The sequence below is a fragment of the Emydura macquarii genome, unplaced genomic scaffold (genome assembly GCF_026122565.2).
Source record: "Emydura macquarii macquarii isolate MOO-44397 ecotype Brisbane River unplaced genomic scaffold, CSIRO-AGI_Emac_v2 contig_1263, whole genome shotgun sequence".
Taxonomy (NCBI): Eukaryota; Metazoa; Chordata; order Testudines; family Chelidae; genus Emydura; species Emydura macquarii.
The window spans coordinates 4249940-4268532 of record NW_027131400.1 but is presented as its reverse complement, the minus strand read 5'-3'; the positions used below and the strand labels follow the sequence as shown (position 1 = coordinate 4268532).

The 18593-nt window shown below is 39.3% G+C and overlaps 1 protein-coding gene across 1 annotated transcript in view; it reads left to right on the top strand.

The window, feature by feature from the left end:
• LOC137154612 (contactin-associated protein-like 2) overlaps nucleotides 1-18593 on the top strand; it is a 141382-nt gene that overhangs the window by 104644 nt on the left and 18145 nt on the right. Inside the window, exon 7 of the mRNA XM_067550347.1 lies at nucleotides 10641-10871. Coding sequence (XP_067406448.1) covers nucleotides 10641-10871 — 231 coding nt within the window. The remainder of the gene's footprint in view (nucleotides 1-10640; nucleotides 10872-18593) is intronic.

Genomic DNA, 18593 nt, shown 5'->3' with positions numbered 1-18593 from the left:
CAGAAATGTGTGTGTGGTGGTGATTTGTTTGTTTTTAAGGATTTTTTTTTTCAAATGTACTGCGTGTTTACATTACAGAAGGCAAGACAATATGAATATAAATCACTTGGAAAAGTTAGATTTAATGAGGCTTATACAGGTCTGACAAAATATGAAGAATATCTGGGGAAAACAGTGACATCAAATATATTGCGTATAATTTTGGGAGCTTTGAACATGGAAAGATGTGCATATACTGGAGGGAATTTGGCTGAAGGAACTGATTGTTGATGAAATAATAATTAAAAATAAATAAGGGCTTGTCTACACAGTGGGGTAATATGCAATATGGGGTGTGATTTCTCAGAGCACTGATGTATTCCACATTCATTGGTCTATGTAGATTCTGCTGGTGTGCACTAAATGTGCTTTAAAATAGCTCTCTGTTAAAAAACACTGAGGAACTTTTAGGTAGACCATCCAGGTCTACACGGACCAATTAACATATAACAGAGTAGTGCACTTTAGAAATCACATCCCATAGTGTGCATTACCCTACCATGCAGACAAGCCCGAAATGTACAATACAACCAAATGATGGTAAGGTAGTTCTGAAGGGTGCTAACACCAAAGAGTGAGGTTCCAACAAGAATGGGGGGGAAGATCTTCATAGACTAACAAAATTAATTTACTCAAGGGAATATTCAGGCTACATATCAGGGGCCTACAAATGATGGGGTGAGATTATCAAAAGAATTTGTCATTGAGAAGCACAAGTTCCATGGAGTCTGGGAGTGCTTGTGAATATTCCACCCCCTGGGTATTAGAGTGAGATGTAATTTCCCAAGGAAAGTGGTAGGTGAAATAGCCAGGTTTTTTTGTGCTGTCCAGGGTCTGCGTCTCTGTTGCAAGCAACTGGCACTGCAAAAAAAAAAACAAAAAAAAACCACCTTTTCCTTGCCATTCCCGCCTCTGGCCACCAGAGGTCAGAGCTCCCATTGCTGCTAAGCTGAATTTCTTCTTTTCTTGCTGCCCTCCTCCATTTCCAGAGGCCTTGAGACAGCCACCAGCAAAGTTCCCTCAAGCTCACAGAGAAACAGCCAGGTGGGAGACGAGGAGGTGGAGAGCAGGGCTAGAAAAGAAAGTGAGGACCTCATGGTTGGGAAGGAGGAAACACCAACTGGGAGAAGAGGAAGGGGGCTTGCAGTGGGAATGGTAAAAGGCACCAGATGAAGAAAATGAGGAATGACACTCTCTAGGCAGGAGAATGGAGGGGACATAATTGGAAGGGTTGGAAAGCTGGAAGCAAGAAAAAAAGAGGAGGAGTCTATTCCCCATGAATATGCCTGAGGAAGGAGCCAGCCTGCTGGATGTCCCCAGTCAGATCAGGTGTTAGGTAGCAAGGCATCCGTCCTCTCCAATTTTACCCCACCCAAAGAATGCCACCGATAGGGGTAATCATTCCCTACTGCAGGAGATGCATTGCTGTCAGGGGAAGGGGCTTCCACAGCTTTGGAGAAGCATCCAAATTGTAGGATGCTGCCCCATTGCTGGTTTTATATGAATTTTTCCTACAATGATGAGAGAGTTGGAGACTGCTAGTTTTCATTCATTTTTGCAACCTTTGGCTTTGATGAGCCATCACATTATTGACACAATGCCTCCAATGGTGCACTAAACATAGAATGTAGTGGATTTTGCTCTGGTAGGAGAGCAGATCTTGAAGACCAGCTTGAAAACCATCATTTTTGAGGACCTGATAATTTAGATATTTAAATAATTTGTTTAAAAGCTCAGAGTGCACATGCAACCCTCTGAATGTGTAGGGAGCTAGTAAAGTATTCCAGACGCCAAGGTTATTTGAAAACTTGAAAAATGTTCATATACGGGTAATAGAGTGGGGTGAATTAATGACAAATGGCCAGTTCAAATATCTACGTTTACATGTGAAATATATCCAGTGCTGTGATATTTCTATTCCGAACTCATAGTTATAAGATTTACACAGTCTCTTCTTGCTGCACTGCGAGAGTTGCAATAGCTCTAGTTACTTGCATGCCGTGCATAATTTGTGAAGATTTAAAAGGCAGCTGCTACTCATTAGCTTTCTCAGCCCACAAGCTAATGTTGTTAAGAGCTGATGTAAAGAACATTCAGAGAAAGTCATTTGCAGTGCACAAGAAGTTTTATTGGTCCTCCAAAACCCAAGAACTATGCTATATATTCTTGAGTGCCATCTACTGGTACTTTATCTATTAATTAATTTTTTACAGATGTAGAGCACCCATGCAACAGATATCACTGGTGAAAGGGCTCTTTTGTTTTTCTATCTAATGACTTGCAACAGATCATTATAATGCAACCCAGCATAAACTTACATACTTGTCGAGTCCAGTCATGGCAAATGGATGCCAAAATGGTAAAGAATTTTAATGCAAACAATCTGGGACCCGTTCTTTCTGTGTTCTATGCAGGAATGGAATGCATCTGTCATAACCTTGCTTGTAAATCAGTGACCTCTAACACCACTGAGTGCTATGAATTTCACTGAAACCCCATGTTTCTGAAGGTTTATATGTCTATTAGGCATTCTGAAAAATCAAGGTTATACTTTAAATTTGATATCCTCAAATTCCACTGAAGTTTGCAGCAGTGCAGTACATTATGTTGACTATGAGCAGTATGCCAACCTTCAAAGGGTTAATTCCTTCAGTTCAAAGCTACCTTAAATATCGGAGAATCAGTCAGAATTTTCATTTATATTTCAGGATTGCACAGAACTCTGTAACAAACACAGATTGGCTTGTATTTACAATAATGAAAAAAAAATATTGTCATCATTTCAAGCTAAATTGGTATCGCTCATTGAATTTTAATTCAGAAACAGAAATCCTCCATCCTGTGGTAGAGGAATTGTTACTTTCTTCTAGCTCTCCCCTTGCAGTCCTTGGGTCTGAAGGACTTGTCTTTCCCACCCTGGCCCGGGGCAGGAGGAGCGTGCTTTACCCACCCTGGCCCCCGAGGCGTTCTGTGCCCCTGCTGAGTAGGGGGGCCCGTACCCGATTGCCCCCCTGCACATGCCCCTGTCTGGGGATTACTTTGAATATGAACCACCGCAATGCAGTCGCAAAAAAGGCTAGTATTATTTTGTAGTATATTAACAGGAGTGTTGTATGTAAGATATGCGAGGTAGTTGTCCCATTCTACTCTGTATGGTGAGGCCTCAGCTGGGGTACTGTATCCAGTTCTGGGTTCCACACTTGAAGAAAGATGTGAACAAACTGGAACGAGTCCAAAGGAGAGCAACAAAAATGATAAAAGGTTTAGAAAATCTGACCAATGAGGAAAGGTTTAAAAAACTGGGCATGTTTAGTCTTGAGAGACGATGGGGGGACCTGATAACAGGTTTCAAATATATTAAGGGATGTTATAAACAGGACGGTGATCAGTTGTTCTTGATGTTCACTGAAGGTAGGAAAAGAAGTAATCTGCTTAATCTGCAGCAAGAGAGATTTAGGTTAGAAATTAGAACTTTCTAACTGTAAAAACTTTCCAACAGTAAGGATAGTTGATTACTGGATTATAGGGCTACCGAGAGAGGTTGTAGAATCCCAGTCTTTGACGTTTTTTAAGAACAGGTTATGGTCTAAAATATACTTGGTCCTCTCTCAGACTGGGGAAGAGGAGCGGGGAAATCTAAATGGTTTCTTTAAATTCCTTCCAGTCCTGCATTTCTATGATTATGGATTCTTGCCTCCCTCTAAAGCATTAGTTTAGGCTATGTGGTACTTGATGCTCTGGTGAAAGGATATACCATACTATATCAGATCTTCCTCTAACTGCCCACTTTATGTGATCAAATCCTACTTGTCTAATCTCTCTATCTTGGCTTTATACCATGCCTGTCTTCAAGGTATCTGAGCACCTCCATGTGGCAGGGGCCTATGCCATACTGTGCCATTCCATCTGGAGTAGACATCAAATCCTGAAAACCAGAAAGTGCTCTAGCATGCTCGGCAGACTGTGACTTCTTAAAATCAATAGCTTTCTTTCAGTGGAGTTAAAACTGCCTTTTGTTGTAATGTTGTGCGTGATACAGTAACACAGACGATCTGTGAGAATTCGGGAATGTAACAGGATATCTTTCTGAGTTGAAGAGATAAGAGAATACCCAGTACCCTCTTTCATTGACAAAATGTATTGTTAAGCTTGTCCTGAAAGCATTTAGGCATTCATTTAATGGAATCAGTGAATTCACCTATATAGTCAGTTATAAATTATATAGATACAATTTAAGTTCAATTTAATATAGTTAGCTCAAGGGTTATAAAGAGAATGTATAATGGATTACCTTTTATCTATCCAATGAGTGAATGCTTAATTTTAAATGAGATAAAATAGTAATCCAGCACTTCAGAGTTGGAAATATCATTCTGTGGCAACCCAAACTTTCCTAGCTATTTGTATGTCTGTCGTATTTCCAGAATGACTAAACTACAGCTTTTCTACAGCTGAGTTTTTCTTTGCCTATTTAAATATATGCCTTCATACTCTAATCAAGCAGCTGGATTATTCTTTAGCACAGTTAAAACAAAGTATGTTGTTTTCTTTTTATTGGAGATGGCATTCATGAAGTTAAATGAATACATGTTGTAAAACAGTTCAGTAAACTTCAGGTCATGCTGCAAGACCTATTTCCATGATAAAAATGTTTCCACCATAACCAGAATGATTATTTATAACAACCACTGCTCCTTCTCCTCTCTTCTTGCAAAAATCAGAGGTTCCCATACCCAAAGAAAGAGGAGGCAAAGACACCATCAAGTTCACTATGGATTTTGCTTATGCCCTAGTATATTTGACCTTAGATCTGCTCAGCTAATATGATGTTGGGCACCAATGCAAAACCCTAAGATAGATAAGTGGTATGCAGCCTATTATGTACTCATACATTGTATGTATCCATGTCTTATGTACTTCAAGAGTTCTATTGTATTTCATATTACTGGAACGTAATTGATGGGTACCACCGTAACCCTCTTTAGCAGGTTGTATTCAGTGAGAGTACATCTTGGTTTGCTGTGCAGAAGAGCAGAGAAGCTATTGCATTTCACAGTAGTATCCCTGTGCTTTTTGTCTATAGGAGATAATCAGAGCGGCTAATAAACCAAAAGGATAGTCTTGTGACTAAGGCACAAGTCTTGGAGCTGGGTTCTACTCCTGGCTACGCTACAGACCCCTACGTGAGGTTGGGCAAGTCAAAAGGAGCCAAATCTTCAAGAATGACAACGGATTTTGGGTTCCAACTTGGCACCTTACATCTGATATTTTTTCCAAAGGTGTTTGAGCACCATTTTTTTCAATGGGGGCCGGGGATGCTCGGTGTCTTTGAATATGATGTTTATAGTGGCTCAGGTTGGGCACTCAAAAACAGAGGCATCCAAACCAGCGGGCATGTATGACAATGTTGGCTTTAATCTCTGTGGCTCAGCTTCCTCATCTGCAGAATGGGATAATATCTATTGCTCAGTGGCGCCGAGGCTTAGTTCATTAATATTTATAAAGCATTTGGGGATCTTTGAATGGAGAGTTCCATACATATAGGAAGTACTATTATTAAAAAAGATATAACGTAACCTCACAGAGACCTGCACAAGGCTGCAGAAGCCAAATGTGTGTCATTTGTTTTTCTGTGCTTTCTTCCAGTGACATTACAATCACCGATCGAGTTTTAATACTGCAAATAAATGTAGAAATTAGGGGAGTTAAAGTGTGATAAATTACTTAGTTACTGCTGGTGACTAATGTCAGTGCATCTGCTTTCACCTGGTATTCTATCAGATGTGGACTAAGATTCAGTAACCTGAATCCAACAATTATAGCTATTGTTTTATTTGTATTGCGATAGCGCCTAGAAGTCTCAGTCACGCAGCACAAAATAGACAGTCCCTGCCCCAAAGAGCTTACAATCTAAATAACCTGACTCCAGCCACTATTATGATGGTGCTGTCTGTGTGTGCCTGTGTGATCCCCAGACACAATTTCTCTATCCTCCAGTGTGTGTGGTTTTTAGTCTTATTGTAGACAATTAGGATAGTGAATTCCATCTCAAGGCTTGTCTACATGGGGCCTAAGTCCGCCCCAGCTGAAGTGTGAATTCTAATGCACATCAGCGTGTGGCACACTAACTGACTTGTGTGGACTCTGCTGGCGCACCCTAAAAGCTCCCTGGTGTGCGTCATGTAGTACAGTTTGAAACATGGCTATGTTAATGCTGACTAGGGAACTTTTAGTGCACCCCGGCAGGGTCCAGTTGATGTGGATTGAGGTACCATGTAGACAAGCTTTTGCTCTCACAAGTTTATGGTCTAGAAAAGCATGTCCGTTGTTCACTGTAGTGGAATGTGTAGAGAGAGTTAATCTCACGCTCAGAGGGTATATCTTATATTTTGTTTTAATTAGTAGAATCATTCTGAAATCTTTCCAAATAATGTCTTCCAGTAGCTTTTCTAGCTTAATCTTTAATCCTCCAAAAGGGATTCTGAAGTTTGAATTGCAAAGTTTGATGATCTGCTAATACGGCAAAAACAAGATGGATTCAGGGCTTTTTAAATTATTTTTATTTTTTTTTACCCATTCCAGTTGTTTAAAACCTTCCTCATCTCTCATTGAAAGGTGTCTCTGATAAAGAGTGCAAAGCCTATTTCAAAAATACTTGGGCTAATCGTCTTTTCTCATGGTAATGCCCAGGAGAACTAAACATACTCACCCCTCATTTAGCTAGAAGGAAAAGTCTCTGAATTTACAGCATAGCTCTATGTCAGTATAGAAATATTACCATTTTCACTCCTGTCATGTTTCTATGACAGCTGCACACAAGTATTATTGTAAAAACCAAAGCAATTACTGAGGGTTAAGTTCCACTATTTTGCTGATATTTTTTATTTTTTTTAAAAATTACTAATTTTTGCTCATTCTAATTATGTGAGACACTCTATGCAAAAATTAGTATGTGTAATGAAGTCCACAAGGCTCTCAATCTATGGGATTGTAAATTGTTTTTCATTTTGATTCCTTAATCTAGGGAGCTCGCCATGTAGATTTCTTGTGAATGGTCAGTGTGGTAGGATTGTGCGCTGTAATGGGTCTATGCACAGTGCTACAGTGTTGGCCACCTGGCTTTCCAGTTGTGGTCTTAATCCCAAATCTGCAGACTTCTAGGCGAAAAAGTCCTTGCTTTTCCCTTTCTTCAGGGATCTGAAGGGAAACATGACAAGAAAATAAATAAATAGCTATAGCCAGATGAAGCAAAAAATGCCTTTAGGATGTGATTTTCAGAAACCACTAAATGACTTAGGCACAAAAGTCCCATACAATTCCCATTGGCTTGTGTACCTAAATCACTTAGGAGCTTTTGAAAATTCCATCCTTAATACATAAGATTGGCCCAAACTCCCATTGGTTTTACTAAGAGTTTTGCCTGAGTATGGACTGCAGCACTGAACACACAAGGACATGTAAGTCCTGACTGTGAAACTTAACTCACACTGAATAGTACCACATTACACAAGTAGTCCCCTTAAAATAACTAAGATTTCTTCTGTAGTAAGGTGCTTCCCAATGTGAGTGAGGGCTGCAGAATCAGGCCCCAAAGTGATCAAATTAGTAACATTAATTTATGACTTTGTACTAGTCTAACAGCTGAAAATTAAAAAAAAGGGAATACAGCAGCATTGTGCATTTCTTTTCTTTTTTAAAAATAATTCAAATCTATGTTATAGTTTTTCTCTTTTGTTTTGGGGGGAAATGGATCTAGTCATGCCAATGATAACATAGTTCATTTTATAATGGTTGCCCTTGTAAAGGAATGTATTTATAATAGATTATGCTAGAGATGGAAGACAAAGTACATCAGAGAACATCAGTACAGAGAGCTCCATGGGACATGCAAAGGAAAAAACTTGTCCATAGTTATAGAACAAAAAGGCTCATTTGATCCCTCTTCTTATAATGTTGATGTGATGTGAGACGCTTATACATTTACGAGCCATCTTGCACAGTTGTGTTATCTGTGGATTATTTTTTTTTAAACAAAAATGCCGGTCTCTGGCAAAGTGCTTTATTATTTTTAATTTCTTACTGGAGCCAGTACCTGTCACTAGCTATTTGCCAATTGGGAGAAAAATGGTAGTGAGTCTACTAATGCAGCACAAATGTATTTGCTTCATCATCTTAGTAGCTTTTTATCAGCATTATTTCATTTAAGATTTTAAGTGAGATTCTGTTATTGGTTTTACTGGATTAAGTTCTACAGGTTCTGTATAAATATGAAGAAGATGCATTTGATAAACTGTTAGTCCCATAATGGTTACAGTATTTAAGTGCAGGAGTGGTTGCAATATAACTTGATTCCTTTTCCTAAAGAAACAAGGATTTCCAATAATAAATTCTATGCATTCTGTAAACTGTTCTATTTCAAGAAATATTGTATTACAGTAAGGGACATTTTAATATTCAGGGAAGATATGAATCTTGTCCATTTTAAAGAGTGGTAAGACTTACAGGGAATACATTCAAATTCACTAACAGTGTCTTCGGTATCGCTTCTAGGGGCTACCTATGAAATGTGTATTTTTATTTAAAACAAAATTACTGAAAAACATAATGCTGGTACTGCAAATGATTCTGTGGGTTCTTGCATTTGCATTTTGCATATAGGAAGGCTAGTTGGAAGAACCAGATCACTAATACGATTGTAATTGATTAATCTAGTCCTTAACCTGCTTCTAAGCATATTGCCATTTTGTCACAAACGACGACAGTCATGACAACTCATGAAAAGTAGCTGTATTGTCAATAAAAGCTAGATTTGAATTGGCAGAGAAAGAAGTGACCTCTCAGATGGATTGGAAAAAATAAAATGGGAAGGAGAAGGCAGATCAGTTCATGTACCAATGGATATGATAAGAATCTAAGGCAAATGTTGCATAATATCTCTGCGTCCTTCTGGGATTATAAACTCTTCAGGATATGTATTCAGTCTACCTTTGTGTTGTGCTGTTGGGGCCTTTAAGGTTACACCAATATAAATATATGATGCTTGTTATTATTATTTATCATTCCAAAACGAAGAGACAATAGATCTGTGCAAAATGCAATTGTTGGTTCACAGGGCTGTTCAGTTTTGATCCATATCTTTCCTTCAATCATTCCAACCCCACTCCATCTGTGTCTAGGATATCAAACTGAAACTCAGTTGAAACTGCCACATTCTGTCTAGTTTATAACATTGAAACCAAGATAAACTGCAAAGCACACCTATCTTTGGTGCAAACTCATTATTAATATTTGCGGTAGCATTAATATTTATTGTTTATTGTTTGTTTATTATTTATCGTTAATATTTATTGTTTTACAATAGCACCCAGTCAGGGATCAAGGCCTTGTTGTGCTGTTCTGAAATTGGAGTGAGTAGCAAAAGCTAAGACCCAGCTTTTCATGTGGTTTTGACTAAACTATTTTAATGCAGCACAAACATCATCCTGCCATGTTTCATTTTCATTTACTCTGCACAATCAAGGAGAAGATGAAGTTGAATTCTTCACTGCAATGAAAATGTAATGTTTGGAGTTGTAGTAATGTCTTGAAATGTTAATCCACCGTCTAGTGCAGACTACTGATACAGAATACTAATATTGTTACTACAGGACTAATGTAATTTGAAGAGTCATTCTTACCTAACCAACATGTTCTGGCAGAATTGAAACTGCTGCGTATGACTCCTTGTAATAAGGGTGTGTGCTAAATGTTTTGTAATATTGTTTTAGGGTTGGTTTGTTTGTTTGTTTGTTTGTTTGTTTTTACCAAATCTTTTGGAAGAAGGAAGGTCAAGAGGACCTAATGAAACTCTACGTTCTGTGCACAAATTCAACTTAACATCTTGCATATTAATCAACAGCAGCAAGATATAATATGTCTGACTTTAGTGGATGTAAACTCTGGTGTAAGAGTGAGAGTAAAAGTGTGAGAACATATAGCGTTCTTTGAGTCTTTAACAAAAGTGTGGAGAATTTGTTGTCTCCTGAAAGATGCATTCATGCAGTTTTTTCAAATTTCCTAATGACAGGAAACTAGAGAGGATATTTCCCATCTTAGACCAAAGGAGTTCTTGATTTTACTAAAAAGCAAATGTGGAGCAAAACACAGAAAGCAATGACTATTAATGATAAATACAAATGTGTAACAATGCTGTCGGTGGGGGGGCTGTCAAAGAGGGAGCTGAAGAGAGACAGGCTAGAATCAATTAAAGGAAGCAGTCATAGCAGCAGTTTCACATGAGTGAAAAGAAACTGACTGGAAGAGTTCTCATAGCTATTCCTGTGTTTTCATTTCTTCTTTGGAGAAGAGTTTTTTGCACCTTGTGTTGATCCCTCCCACTCACCTTTATCATTTTAACATTAGAGCAGTTCTGTCGCCAAGTGACATCAAGGCTTGAAGAGTTCCACTTTAATCAATACTGCAGTGTAGAGAAACCTGGCAACGTCTGAAATGTGCAGGCTTTCCTGAAAGTGGATGTTTAAAACCACGCAGGTTGAGCTTGAGAGAATTGTTTCCAGTGCAGTCAACTGTATGTTTATGAGTCTATTTTTCTCTTTCTTTAGAAACTGGGAAGATCGACCAAGATATCCATCAGTACAATACACCAGGATTCACTGGCTGCCTGTCAAGAGTGCAGTTCAACCAGATTGCCCCACTCAAGGCAGCTCTGAGACCTACCAACACCTCCTCTCACGTCCACGTTCAAGGGGAGCTAGTGGAATCCAACTGCGGAGCATCTCCACTGACCATCCCACCAATGTCTGCTGCCACTGATCCCTGGCATTTAGATTCAGGTAAGGTGTGGACTGACTGCAAGTAAAAGCAATTGCGTATTTAAAAGTAATTGAAAAAATCTACACTGGGTGACCTTTACAAAGATAGAACAATGGGGGGTGCAAAATCAGAGCCAAAAAAGGAAAGGATTTTATCATTGGCTTTAAAATCATGAGCAATGTGTGGAGAAATATTAATGCATATGCCCTATGGTGGGTGGGAATGCATATTTGTGTGTCTGTCTTTCTCTCTAGCATCCTTACATTATCAGTTCAGGTGAGAAAGAACCCACCCCTCCTTGAGTCTGGCATACTTTTTATACATGCACATTTGTAAAGTATATTTGTGCTGTTTGTTTGCTTTTTTGTATTTTAATCACGTTGGACAATGAAGCTTCACTGGTCTGTTTCATGCTGATTTATACACCATTTTGCTTTCTGATTCTTATATACCAGCAAAGTATACAGTGAATCTTTGGCTTCATAACACGATGGAGAAATGTTAAATTTCAGTGGTGTTATAGCAGTCCTTAAAACATTTCGGTTCATGTCCTGTTTTGCATAAATCTTGTAGTGTTTATATCATGAGCCTGGCTGTTATGGTCCCACTTACCATGGAGTACTGGTTATTTTACATGCAAGTGGATGCAAGTGTTGACAAACAGGTTGTTCACAGCACTGATTTGTGTGCCAGGCTCCTGATAAATGAATACATTCTATTGTTCAGCCACATCCAGAAAGTAAATCTAATTTTAAGAGCAAACATCTTGTTAAACTGCAAACTTGTTTTCCACCCTTGCAGAGTTTGCTTTCCCTAGGCCATCTTTTAATGAGAAATTCCATTAATCAGTACCACATTCATCTCAGGCTGAAAATGCTGGGAAACCAAAACAATTTGCTGATCCTAGCAGGTTCATCCTGCTCTCTGACTGGCTGTTCCCAACAGCCTTTGAAAATACGCAGTGCGCCTGACTTAGAATAAGTGATTTATCTTTCAGCTTCCAAGGCTTCAGATAAATATTAATTCATTCCCTTCAGAGTTATGCAATCCAGACTTATATTGACATCTGCAAAATGCTGCAAACCTGATTTCTGATTTCACTTTACACCAGTGTAAATCAAGAGTTATGCTGTTCAAGTTATACTGATGTAAAGCCAGTGTAGGTGAGATCAGGATCAGGTCCCTCTTGTTGTTTTACCCTAATTCTCTCTTGACCAATTGGTGTGTGTGGAGTTAAATGCCTGTCAATATTAGTATGACTGCATGGCAAGTATACCAGCTTCAAAGAACCATAGGCCCAGGTCATGCCTCCATGCAGGAAAAATCTGTGGGGGCTGGTAAATTCCAAGGATCTCTTTCCAGAATGTACTTAGAATTCTTCTTCTGTCAAGGAAGGGGAGTTGTATGAGGCTACATTAACTTCTGAATGGATTTCCTCAAGGGTTAGAGAGAAGGGAGGATGTCCCACTGTCATGGGGTGCAACACTTACTGCTGGTCTGGTGCCTCCTCCTGGTCACTCTGGGGATTAGCTCTTGATGTTGACGCCACAGTTTGCACACCGTCGCTCTCTCTCTCCTTCTGGTCTGCAGCCCCTCTCTCGGCCCCCGGAACCGCAGCATTCTCTTCATGACTCAGCCCTCCAGCTAGGTCACACAGCGTTCCCCCTTCCCAGGGTAGCAAAGTCCCTTCTCCTTAGCAGTTCTAGGCAGGTTTGTCTTCCACTGCCTCGGTGCCACTCTCTCCATGGCTGGCAGGGGAACCTGGGCCTGTCTTCTGCTCTGGGTTCCAGTCCAGGGACCCTCAGCTCAGCAGTTCTGGGCTTTCTTCTCTTAGCCCTCCCCGCTTCTTCTCTGGACTGTTTCCCTTCTCTCTCTGGGTGTACCAGCTCCAAAACCCTCCTCCCTCTTCCCAGTGACTGACTGCCTGCCTTCCTGCAGCCTTTCCCCACATCCTGTCTGTTGCCAGCTACCTGGCTTTATACAGGGCCTGCCTGTTCCTGCAGAGCTGAGCCTTCTCTCAATTAGTTCCCCGCTCCCTGGCTCCTCCTCCAGCCTTTCAACTGGAAGTTGGGCTGGAAGGAGACCCGGCCCCATTCTCAGTGGAGAGCAGTAGCATCAAGAGTGGGAGCCTGAGATTTCTCATTTCTCCTCCATTACTCAATGAGAGTAAAGGGGGAGGGTAAAAATCACTCAAGACCTCTCTGGTAAATAACTGCTACATACAAAGGGGAGCAACAAAGTGGAGCCTACTGGTTAGAGTGGAGTGAAACTCCACAGTGAGTAGAATGAAGTTTCACGGTGACAGGAGTGAAAGCTATTTAAGTGATTTCTGACTTATACTTCACTTCATCCTGACACAGAACAGGGACCCTCTCTCTTGGGTCCAGTGGGCCTTCTTACAGAGGAACTAGTGTAGTTTCACTGTCAAAGATGGAAGTGAGGGGCGGGGAGAAGAAAGGGAAGTGTGTGCAGTGACACTCCTGTCCCATCAATGTGAATTAAGAACAACTTAGTCCTGGTACTGTTGGTGCTGGTCTAAAGAAGTTGGTTGTCTCACTCCCAGAAAAGATAGTCACAGAGTTTCAGGCCGGAAGAGACCTGGGAAATTATTAAGTGAGATATACCCAGACAATCCTGGCAAGCGACCTGCACCCACACACTGCAGAGAAAGGTGAAAAAAAATCCGACGTCACTGCCAATCTGATGGTATTGTAGACAGTATGACTTTGGACTCCCACACATGAGACTGATAAATGGTAAATGAATGACATATTTTTTTAATGCCATTTACTTTAGCAAGTTGGTAGCTTGCACGTTGGGGATTTTTAGTTTGAGAGAATTCCCAAGCCATCCAAAGTCTGCATACCAAAGGCTTTTCTAGTGTGAAGTGCGTGGGGAAAGTACATGAAAAATTAGAGATATGAAATAAGACCACCCTTTCGCTCGAGAACTAGTAGATATACTTCAATTCTTAGTGTAAATTTCCTAAGGCACTAAATTGGATATGGGGACAATGACAAAGGCCCTTTGAAATTCACAGATTTAGCTTCTACTATGCTAAAGTGAAAGGAAGTTGGAATATAGTCAGCTCCCATTATCTCACGCTGAAATGGCTGCAAAAAATGTGTCTTGTAAAGCAACTGAACAGTAACAGCCTCTGTGGTTGCTAGGTAGAAGAGCCGTGCCTTCAGACACATCTATTCAGATTTATTATGATTTCACCCTCACAGTTTAGTTGCACTTCACTTTTTTATATACTACAATGTAAAAACCTTGGTGCTGGATGACTTAGGGCAAAAACTTCAAATTTGGGGTCCCAAAGTTAGACTCATAAATCCATATATAGGGTCCCTAAATCAGTGACATAATTACCAGAGGTTCCCACGGAATAAAGCTACTGTACATCTGTATTGTTGCTAGACCCTGGGTAAGGTTTCAAGTAAAAGAATAAATCGTACTGGTTAGTTATATGTGCTGAAACAGATGTTGCTCCAAAAATAATTCAAGACAGACGGATATTGCAGGAAGTGGCTCCCTTTCTGTATCTGTGTCCTGCCAATGCTACAGGAATCATGCTAATCATCTCCTACCAGCAGAGCTCCTCTGGGGGGCCATGAAGACACTATGATCAGACCTATCACTGGTGGCACAGCAGAGAGGTGTGTGTGCATCTTGAGGAGAGGAGTGGGCAGCAGCCAAATAACATGAGACCACCTAATAGTGCTAGCAATATAATCCTAGAACTGCCGTGAAAAACAAGTGCTGCATATTATCTTAAGACAAAGTTTTCAAACTTGGATGCCCAGAATTAGGTACCTAAATCCAGACTGAGGTACCTTCATGAATGGCTGGATTTTTAGATGTTCTGAGCACCTACAGCTTCCATTTAAGTTGGACTTGTTTGTTTTTTGTTTCATTTTTTATTTGTGTTAAATATAATATATATATTAATATATATACATATTTTAACAAAACATGAGAGTGGAAGGGAATTAAATAGCAAAAACATCTTTCCTATAGATGCTCTGTGGGGAATGGAATTATGTGATACATAGTCTGCATATAGTTTAGATTTTTGTCCCAAAATACTCTTCAACATTTCAGCTGTTCCATATTTAGCATTTATTTGGTGTATGCATAGAGATTTGCATCTCAAATACCATCAAATTGACATTTCAAGGCTTACAAATTTTCTAGGAGGCTCAGACAATTACGAGTCACCCAAAAAAAAAAAAAAAAGAAAGCAAGTTAGTGATCCTTTTACCTTTGGATTGTAATTTGGATCAGGTCCTGACTGGTTATTTCTGAAAGATGTTACCAAGATTTATTTGTTCAGTGGCCTATATGAACTGAATTGGGTCTCAATCCATTTCTACGCAGGCGGGTGTCCATATCACAGCTAGCACTAATTAGCTCTCATTTTGGCAGCCATATAGATGAAACTAGAATGTGCCATAAAGACTAAACTTCCCTCTTATCTCTAGAAGTGGTCCTGTGAGCCAGGTCTGAGACACACTGGCGGGAAAGCATGGACTGCCATTGCCTGTGCTATGTGAGGTCTCTGGATAAGCAGAGGACTTCAGTCTTGTACTTGGCACTGAATTCACATACATTTATAATTAATACAATCAGCATTTCCACTTCCTTCTGGATTCATTGCTGGAGTTAAAATGCTGCTTCACCCCCATTCTGGCACTTTGCCATACTATTGAACAACTTTATCTTAAAGCATTATCTTGTTTAGCTTGCTGAGTATTTTTATAATGCATAATCTTTTCCTGTTGCCATGGTAACCCTTTCTGGTGACGATGAAGAGGTGAAATTCAACAAGTCATTCTCCACTGTAGTCTGACTTGCTAGGGGTAAAGATGAATGAACCCAAAGTAAATCAGCAGAACAATTCACCTTCTACAGAACCTCCATTAATTTTCAGTTCACATGAGATGAAGTAGATTTGATTTTAAAATGGCCATTTAGTAATTAGTCAAAATGTAGCCTCACCTTTTATGGTATTTTGGAATGCAAAGTATAAAAAGGACAAAGTATTGTGATTGTAGAAATTACCTGCTATATGTATGTGCATTTTAAAATAACATCATTTACAATTTAAAAAGTGTATTTAACCATAATTAGTTTGCATCCTAAAATGTAATATCACAAAAGATGGAAAGGCTACAAAAGGGCAATTTCTGGTTTATTTGGTACATAAGGTTTTTTAAAAAAAAATCTGTCTAAATACAGATTAACCAGAATGGATGTCTTCAGTAATTAAAAAAAACCCAAACAGTTAAGTAAATACAAAATCTGTTAGTTTGGCAGCGGTACTATATGACTGGAGAATTGCAAATGTAATATCTGTATTTAAGAAGGAAGGGGGGGATGATCCAGGCAACTACAGACACATTTGTCTGACCTCAGTAGTATGCATGGCTTTAAAACAAATTTTGAAGGAAAGAATAATTAAAGACATGGAGATAAATGGAACATGAGTTTACCGAAGTTAGATAGTGCCAGACTAAGCTGATATCTTTCTTTGATAAGATAGTTAATTTCTTAGACAAGGGGGAATTCAGTAGATCTAATCTATCTAGACTTCAGTAAAGCATTTGACACAATACCATGTGGGAAATTACTAGTTAAAATATAAAAGATGTGAATTAGTACAGGAACTGTAAAGTGGGTAAGGAACTGGCTAACTACCGATTGTGCTAAAAGAGTAACTGTCAGGCTGCAGGAACGTTACTACTGGAATTCCTCGACAGTCAGTCTTGGGATTGATCTTATTTAATATTTCCCTTAATGATCTGGACACAAAAAGTAGGAGTGAGCTAATGAAATTTGCTGATAACACAAAGTTGGAAGGCATTGTCAATACATAAAAAGGATTGGAATATTATACAGGAAGAATTGGACGACCTAGTAATAGACTGAGTAATAGAAATGGGATGAAATTTAATATTACGAAGTGCAAGGTCACACACTTAAGGACTAATAACAAGAATTGCTGCTGTAAACTAGGGCTCATCAATTGCAAATGACAGAAGAAGAGAAAGACCTGGGTGTATTAGTTGATCACAGGATGATGAGCCACCAATGTAGTGGGGCCATGAAAAAAGCAAATGAGATCCTAGACCAGTGGTTCTTAACCTTTCCAAACTACTGTACCCCTGAAGCCTGAGTCCCACCCCCATGGGGCTGAGGCATGTAACTTAGTTTCATGGCGCCCCTGTGGCTCCAGGCAATTGCCTTTCTTGCCACCCCCAATACCAGCTCTGCACTTGCGACCCCTCTAAACCCCCAGGTTAAGAAACACTGTCCTAGACCATGTCTCAGGTGAGGTATTTCAGGTAGAAAGAAGGAAGAATTACTGACATTGTACAAGGCACTGATAAGACTTCATCTGGAACAGTGTACAGTTCTGGTCACCCATGTTCAAGAAAGGTGAATTCACACTGGAACAGGCACAGAGAACTGCTGCCAGGATAATCAGGGGAATGGAGAGCCTGTCTTATAAGATATGAGTGAAAGCACTTGGTTTGTTTAGCCCATCAAAATGAAGGATGAAAGAGAATATGATAGCTCTCTATAAACAAATCAGTGGGATAAACACCAGCAAGGAAGAAGAGCTGTTTATCTTAAAGAACAATGTTTGTACAAGAATAAGTGGATATAAACTGGCCATGAATAAATTTTGATTGGAAATTAGAAGAAGGTTTCTAACATTTAGATGAGTGAGGTTCTGGAACAGCCTCTCAGCAGGAGTAGAGGGGGGAACAACCTAACTAGTTTTATAATGGAGCTTGGTACATTTATGAATGAGATTATATGATGAGGTTGCCAACAATAGCAGGGGACTGATCTCAGTGCCCCAGAAGGTGCTCTCCAGGCTTACGTTCCTATCAGGTTATATTGCAAACTAAAGAAAAGACCCTAAAATTAAATACTAGGACTGCACATTCAATCTGTAACTTGCACACTGACACCTTTTTCACAAGATGGATGGTTAATCAATCTTCTGTTAAGATTTCATTTCCAAACATTTATTGATTTGTCTCCTAGGTTTTATAACTCTTATAACTTTATAACTTTCTCTTTTGTTTGAGATGAAAAATAAAGGAAATATTAATCTTTCAAAAATACCTTTATTTTGTATTAAATAGCAAGGCAAGAGGTATTGAGAAGAGACATAAATATATGTAATCAGTCATACAAGTGGTTACAAACTAAGCCAAAGTAAAAATAGATTTAACTGGCCATTAAAGCATTTACATGTAGGACATAGTCATCCGACCTGTAAACACACTGACATCTGTAGTATTAACTGAGGGATGAATTTAACTCTTAATACCTCCCCTGCCATATTAAGAATTAAATGGAGTATGATCTTATTACTACATCTCTGATTCTTTTCTTTCAAGCAATATGAATTATTTCTAAATTCACCAGTACATAATTCTAATAGAATATTCTGCTATATTTATTTCTTTAGAAGGCAAAAGTTGTTGATCTTTCTGAACCAATAGCTTACTCAGAAAAATATATTATGCATGTCTATTAAAGTCATTGCATGAAAGCACTGATCATTGTCTTTGAGATTAAAACATTTACCCTCAGGTTTAGCTCCTTTTCATACAAGTGCATGGGTCTTTGTTTCACATGTGATGACAAAACAAAAGAGGGTGGGTGGATTGAATTCAGAGTCACACATTCCATGCATTGCAAGTGGTTAACTCATCATCTTA